Raw genomic sequence first — 7,132 nt, 5'->3', positions numbered from 1 at the left:
TGCAGCACCCTGAGGTTCAACATTTGCTCACAGGAAGCCTTCCTCAACTGCCAGGTGAGTTATGGCATGATGGAAAGCAGCAAGTTGTCAGGCAAACAGCAAAGCTGGAGGCAGTCCTAGTGCAAGAGGCAGCACAGCCGCAAGGACCAACTCCTGTTGCTGGATGGGCAAGAACAGGTCCCACAAAGATCTGCCAGGAGTCAGGGAGGCAAGGTTCAAATGACTACAGGCTGGCCAGTCCTGCCCAGAGAAACCTCCTTCCAAAAGCCAAAGAAAAATCCAGGCTCTGGGACTTGTTTCTAGGATGCAATACTGAGACACAAGACCCCAAGGAGCTTTTGCAATCTCTGGCCCAGGACGCCTCCACCCTGCTTCATCTGCAAGGCAACACCACTGCAAGAGCATAATTTAATCCAGTAAACCGAACCCAGCAGCTGGCAGTGCCAGTGAAATTAAGACCCCTGTTTTGCTGTGGTGGATGCACCCTCAGCACTTTGCTGGCTGCTGTCTGTAGCAAGAGAGGTAGCTTTGATCTGCAGGGTAGCAAGGAAGCTACCCTTTTGTTTGGGAAGCCTGTTGCTACATTCACTCAATTCCCCCACATGCTACAGCTCTCCTCCGTCACCAGACAGGGCAAAGACAGACAAGTTCGCCCAAAGGCGCCAAGTTCAGTGCACTATTTACAGCTACTAACCTGGACACAAGAGCCACAGAACCACTGGATGACACGCCAGTGACAGAAGAAGCATCTGAGTCACCTGCAGGAGGGGACAGACTCAAGTTTTGTCTCCATGGGGAGTAAATGCACACAGAGTTAGAAAGGGAAGAGAGAAAAATGCTCAAGGCGACAGACCCTTCCCAGCTGCCCAGAATCCTTGGATCCTGGATTTTTCCCACTAATTGGTGGCACAAAAGGCAGAGCAGAGGGCAGAGCTGACAGCCCTGCACAGAGAAGAGATGGGTAAGTTTTGGAGCAGGACAGTGGTGAACCCTAGCCTGCTCCCCAGAGGAACCCAGCAGTTCCGCCTTGCTGCTACATCACTTTTGGGTTCAGCACAATCTCTAGGTCATCCTGAAATGACAGCATGAATATAAGACAGGAGGGCAGCTGTGCTCACCCCAGCTCCCAGACAGCCCCCACACTCCCCACCTCGAGGCATGCAACACAGCCCTCCCTGGGGAACCAGCACTTACTGTCCTCATCCTCCTCCTGACTGCAGCTCTCATCCAGGCCATCAGGAAGTTCTTCCTCCACTTCGTCCTGGGGATGGCTCAGATCCAGCGGTGACTGCTCAGCAGTGACACTAGGACAAAGGACATCACATCAGAAGGAGTGGCACATGCTTTCCAGGGCCAAAAGACCCAGAAGTCTGAGGCAGTATGAGATAACATGGGCAGGGGAGTGACAGCACTGCCTTCCCCAGTGCTGATGTACCAGCACTCATCCCAAACTAGCAAGATGGAGAGGCCCCAGGGCACCCTGAGAGGGAACGTTTTCCAGAGCTGCCAGAAAGAGGCACAAGGACACCCTCTCCCAGCAGGAGAGCAGGAGCAGGAGCTCCATGTCCTTGCGCCCTCCCTGTCCTGCATCAGCTCTGCATTTCTTTAGGAACCCATGTCTGTGCCCAGGAAAGCCTTGCTGGACCTGGTTTGACAGCAGGCTTCACCTAACATATGTGCAGAGCCCGTCACAGCAGGCAGAGCCTCACGACTGTGCAGGGAGTGAGCTAGAAATACCACACAGCAATTCCACGCTGCGGCTGAAGAAGGTGGAAGGGCTCAGAGCCACCTGAGTGCCTGCTCAAGCTGGGGGTGACAGGAAGGCTCTCCCCATACCAGGATGCCGCAGGTGGGTTTTGCTCAGGGACGTAGCCCATGGTTATCCTTACGGCCACTCCCGTACTACCCACAGTGCATCCTCTCCCAACACACACAGATGCAACGGCCAGCCCAGCCCACCACGGCCTCCCTCATCCTCCTGGCTCTACTTACTCAAGCTCTCCCGGGAGCACAGCCTGGGTCCGTTTCTCCTCTTTCTCCAGTTGGATGGTGGACATCTGAGTAGCCACTTCAGAGATGGCAGCGAGGTGCAGAGGCTCTGCTCCCACCACCTGGTCCCCGCTGCACGGGCTCAGCATGCTCACAAGCGAGCAGTCGGTGTTGCGGTCGGGAGAGTCAGCGCACGAGGCCAAGAGATGGACGCTGATATGCTTAGTGCAGACGACGGCACCATCGGTGCCTATAAGGCTTGAGTTACCGTTAAGGCAATGGCTACCCAGCTCCAAGTTCAGAGGAGCGATGGTTTCTTTTGGGGTGAGCTGCGCTATGATGTGCTGCCCCCACCTGCTGTTCCAGTTGGACAGGCTGCCCACGTTTGTAAGGCCAGAGCTTTGGACTTCATGTCCAAAGCTGTTGTGTGTGGCAGGCTGTCCAGCTAGCTGCTGCACACCCTCTGTGAGGCTGATCTCTGGCTCCTTCTCTTTAAAGCTGTGTGCTCTCCTCTCAGTGTCCTCTCGCGAGCACCAGTCCTTCCTGAGGATCGCACTGCCGGGCACATGGGTCAGGGAGGGGACTGCAGTTTGCTCCAACACAAGGTTGCTGCTTTTCACTGCTTCGTTACCCAGGCTGCCAGGGGAGCTGTCTCCATCATCCCCGGAGTGAGGCCATGAGGCAGCAGGGAAGCTGGAGGTGTTTTTCACTTTCTTGATCTCCAGTGACTGCAGCAAAGGCACTTTAGCACTGCTTGGCCGTAGGAAGGAGTTGTTATTGAGCACTGGTCTATAGGAGCTGGAAGCCTGCTGACCTGAGCTGAGGGCAGAGGCTTTGACCCCAGTTCCAGAGTGCTCCTCCACCAGCACAGGCAGCAGGCAGGGCTCCATCAGCAAGGAAGACATCGTCCTTCCCGTGGCAGAGCTGGTGTCCAGAGGGCTTCGGAAAGGAAACCTGTAGGGTTTGGGTCTGAGGCAGGAGCGTCGGTAGAGCAGAGCACTCCCGCCCAGGTCCAGGCAGGGCTGGGCCAAGGGCAGGCTCGGGACGGCGTCCTCACCGGGATGCACATGGCATAGCGACGGTGGGCAAAAGAAACAGGACTGCTGCAGAGGGATCCCTGAGGGCAGCAGGCGGTGACCCTGGAAAGCACTCACATACTTCTTCTCTAAATTCCAGATGGGTTTCGCCTGCTGCTGAGCAAGGTGACAGGCCCGTCGTGGCTCAGCTCTTCCTGACGGAAGGGTGCCTGACTTCAGCCCGACACTCTTCTCCTGTTTCGGGCCCAGATTAGCACGTTCTGGTTCTCTAGAGGCCATGTAGAGCCATAGCACATGAAGCACGAGCAAGTCAGTCATCTACAGCAGCATCTTTGCTGGCCTGAAACAAGATGACAGCATGAAAGGCACTGTTACCCTGGCAGGTCAAAGCGCATGGCCCAGTTCCCCAAGCAGGGAGCAGGGTGCATTGCTTTCCCTGCAGGACAAAAAAAAACACGTCTCCATCTGCTGAGCTCCCCAAGAGTCTCCTGGGACCAAGTCAAAGGAAGAGCTGGCATCTCACATGAAACCAGAGGATGCGAAGGACAGTTTAGAGAGGGTCCTGGGAAAAGTGCCGTGCACAGGAAAGCTTATATCCTGCAAACGTGCAGGGGTGCCTGGTTGCCAGCCAGGGCCATGGGGCAGCAGCACCAGCACAGCAGCCCCAGCTGCAATGGGAGGTCACCTGCCCACCTGCCTCGGACCCGGCACAGCACCTGGAGCCCACTCCCATGGGTCTGCATCTCCAAACTGTACCATGTCCTCCACCACCAGCTCTCCCGACTCCACTGCAAGGTCCAAAACGTCTGCTTCTTTTTCTTCTCCCCACCCCTTAAAGCTTCAGCTCCCAAGGTCACAGAATTAGGTGAGAACACCAGCTCCTGCTTTTAAAAGGAACAAGTTTCTCACTTTTGTAACCCCATGGAAAAGCTCAGTGAGGGCTGAGGGCATCCTAAAGAGCTCAGGACTGAGAAGGCAGCAAGGAGCAAACATAGGGTTGTTCTAACACCAAACACCTCCGTTTCCAGCAGAGACTGGCAATACCGTGCACATGTTCCTCCCCATTGCAGTCCTACAGAAAAGTCTCTTGCAAGGAGCAACTGGCAGACCACAGAGCTGCAGATGTAGGCGTCCTGAATCCTCCTAAAAGGAACTATTGCACCATGCCTGTAAGATCCTCTTGCCTGGGGAGAAGGGAAAAAAACAAACCATTCACCAGGTATTTGTCTTGCCTTAATACATGCCTGGAGGGCCCGTGGATACAGCTGCAACAGGAATTTGTATCCGCCCAAGCAGGCTGGCTGGCTGGCTTGCTCTTCCACCTTCCAGCTCTCCCAAGCTTGCATGTTTAAAAAAAAAAAAAGTATAAAAAGAAGGGTAAGCAGAGCATCAACCATCACCCTCTCAGTGTCCTTGCAATACACATACACGTTCCTCTCTCACCTGAAAATCAAGCCTTGGCTGTAGCAGTTAAAGTGTAGCTAGGAGACCACTATCTGATCGCTACCCAATCTATGCCCAGCAGCAAACCCGGCCATGTTGTGACATTCACAGCGATTAGCACGGAGCGAAGAGGCTGTGGCTCAGATGCTGCCACCTGCCCAGCTCAAGTTTCCCCCAGTAAACAAGCGAGTGAAGCTTGGCTTCTGCACACCATCCCCCTAGATGCACCGGCAAGTGTGCTCGAACCACAGAGCGACCCTAGCACACCGTCTAAGGCAGATGTGAAAAAGCAAAATAAAAATACAAAGAGAAGAATGAAAGTGTCCTCGATGTCCCTGCCTAGAGGGGACTGTCACTGCAGCATCACCCCGCGCGCGCGCTGCCAGCTTGGCCATCGCCCGAGTTCTCACCCGGCTGTGAATGACCTTGCAAAACCAGCCTGCAGTGAAAGCCACCTGCGCCTCATCTCCACCCGGCTTTACAGCTATCAGTGGTTCATCCTGCTATAAAAATAAAAGGGATTTGGCCTAATGAAGCTGTAACAAGGGATGTGAATCCTACACCCAGCTTAGACGAAGGCGCGAGTATGCCGGCAGAAGCCCTGTATGACCCTGCTCCGGAGTAAGTGATGACAGTGGCACAGATGTGACCAGCACAGGCACGGCGCTACCGCCTGCAGCCACAGCTGCTACGGCAGAGGTCTGGCCACGGCATGGCCTTAGCTGCCACTGCCTGCTTGGCCAGGGCTGGACCCCAGCCCTGCAGTGGCAGAGGGAGAACACGCTGAGCCTGCCCCTTTCCGGAGCGGTTTTGCTGCAGAGTCGCAGAAGCAGCTGGGCCAGCACGGGGCAGGGGTGCACTGGAAACAGTGGCTGCAGAAGGAAGCGGCAAGGCCTTTCATACAGCTTCCAGGCAAGGACAGTGCATCCAAAGGCTCGTAACCACTGCCGTAACTGCCAAACATCCAGGAGAATCTGCGGAGACAGAGGCACCTTCACATGCCAGGCCGTAGGCACAACAGGACAGCAGCTGCCACGTTCCTGCGGCTCTGGGCATGAACCACGTCACCTACTCCACGGTAAATTCCCACTCGTTACCAGTCAGGGAAGTTTTCCCTTTATGTTTAACTCGGTCAGAGTTTTGGGGTGGAGGAAGGTCACAGCTTGATGCAATCCCTAGTTCTGCCAACCCAACCCTACGGCAAAGGAGCATGAGTTCGTTCTGCTGCTCAGAACAGCAATAAAACTACACTTGGAAATTTTATTGTAGAAACATGAGCTAGGAAAAGCCCAGGGTGAACTGGCCAGGCTGGAAGTCAAACCCAAACATCATTACTGGTAATTAATGGATTTTGGCTTGGACTTATTGACACACAATATAGAGGCCAAAGTTGTCGCTGTTGGAGTGACCGTACAGCTGCACTTGCTTACAATTATTTCGCTAGCACCTTTTATTATCGCAGCCTGCTCGCAAGCTTTGGGACGTCAGCTGGAGCGCTGCCACAGCCTTTACGAATGTCACATCACAGGTGCCCAGGGGCCACCACACGCCCCGGCCCGTGCGCACCCCACTAAGCACCAGTGGAAGTCCCTTCTCCCAGCCCCAGCCTCCCTGCGGTATGTGCTCCTCTAACGGCAGCGTGGCAACTCCTCGCAGACCCGTTTGCAACAGGAAAGGAGGAGACCGTAAGAGCCCAGGCATGCACATCATCCCTCCGTCACACAAGTTTGGCTGGGGAGGTTATTTTAAACACAGCTGTGGTGACACGCTTAAAATAACAAGAGCTTGCAAACGCATGAGCTGCAAGCTGCCCTGATAATGCTCTGTCAGCCTCACACAGCCCAAAGGCACGGTGGTGGGGGGCAGTCAGACACCTGTGATGCGCTATTGTTTTCTATGCCATTGCAGGGTGCAATTTCTGTTCTTTACGATTAGAAAGGATAACATCTTTTTCTACACGAGATCTGAGTTCACAAAGTTCCTCACTTGCAGCTCTGGGGCTTTTGATTACAGCTTGAACAAGTGAGTTAATGCAAAATAAACAGGTTTTAAAACCAATATACATTTCAAAATAAGGGTTTGTACCCCTTCAAAAAATTAAAAAGCTTTCAACAAGATCAAGCGTCTTGATCTGAAATCAACTGACTGAGAGTGCCTAAAGCTGCTCTTACACCTGGGAGATAGGTACAAACTCCTGTGTTTCAACAGCACGGAAAAAACCCCCACCTACATCAGCTCCAGGAAACAAGCGGCCTCAAGTGCAGTCACACACCGAGACAAAGCAGCATCCGAGGCCACCCACAAGTTCAAGCTGAAAAGCAGAGGGTCCTGTTGGCCACGAGAAGAAGTCCACGAGGACAAGACAGCTCAGAGACAGCTCGGCCACCACGGAAATGCCAGCGGCACAGCAACCAACAGCCTAGCGTGCTGCTTTGCCATGCCGTTAAGCATCGTTGCTCCCTCTCAGCTCCAGTATTGTCTTGCAGAACCGCGTTTTGGGTGCAAAACCAAAGGCACAGGATGACAACCAATTTCTCTCCTAATCAAGACACCAAGTTTTTGCTTGGCCACTCAGGTCAAAAAAAAGATACCAGTGAGAAACCACCCACTGTGGGGACGTGTCAGCAAATTCCACCTGCATCCCAGGATTACATTTGTGCCTG

General features: G+C 54.0%; 1 protein-coding gene across 1 annotated transcript; it reads right to left on the bottom strand.

Moving 5' to 3' along the window:
• Positions 1-694: 694 nt before the first annotated feature.
• LOC104159598 (tubulin polyglutamylase TTLL4-like) lies at positions 695-3,305 on the bottom strand (the record flags this gene model as incomplete). The annotated part of the gene is made up of 3 exons (XM_009697548.1): positions 1,993-3,305; positions 1,195-1,304; positions 695-758 (listed from the first exon to the last, which is right to left on the bottom strand). Coding segments are annotated over exons 1-3 (1,487 nt in total), but the record flags the coding sequence as incomplete, so codon positions are not given.
• Positions 3,306-7,132: the final 3,827 nt, after the last annotated feature.

The sequence above is a fragment of the Cariama cristata genome, unplaced genomic scaffold, assembly GCF_000690535.1.
Source record: "Cariama cristata isolate BGI_N322 unplaced genomic scaffold, ASM69053v1 scaffold31203, whole genome shotgun sequence".
Taxonomy (NCBI): domain Eukaryota; kingdom Metazoa; phylum Chordata; class Aves; order Cariamiformes; family Cariamidae; genus Cariama; species Cariama cristata.
The sequence above is the reverse complement of the archived record's forward strand: the minus strand, read 5'-3'. Positions and strand labels throughout refer to the sequence as shown.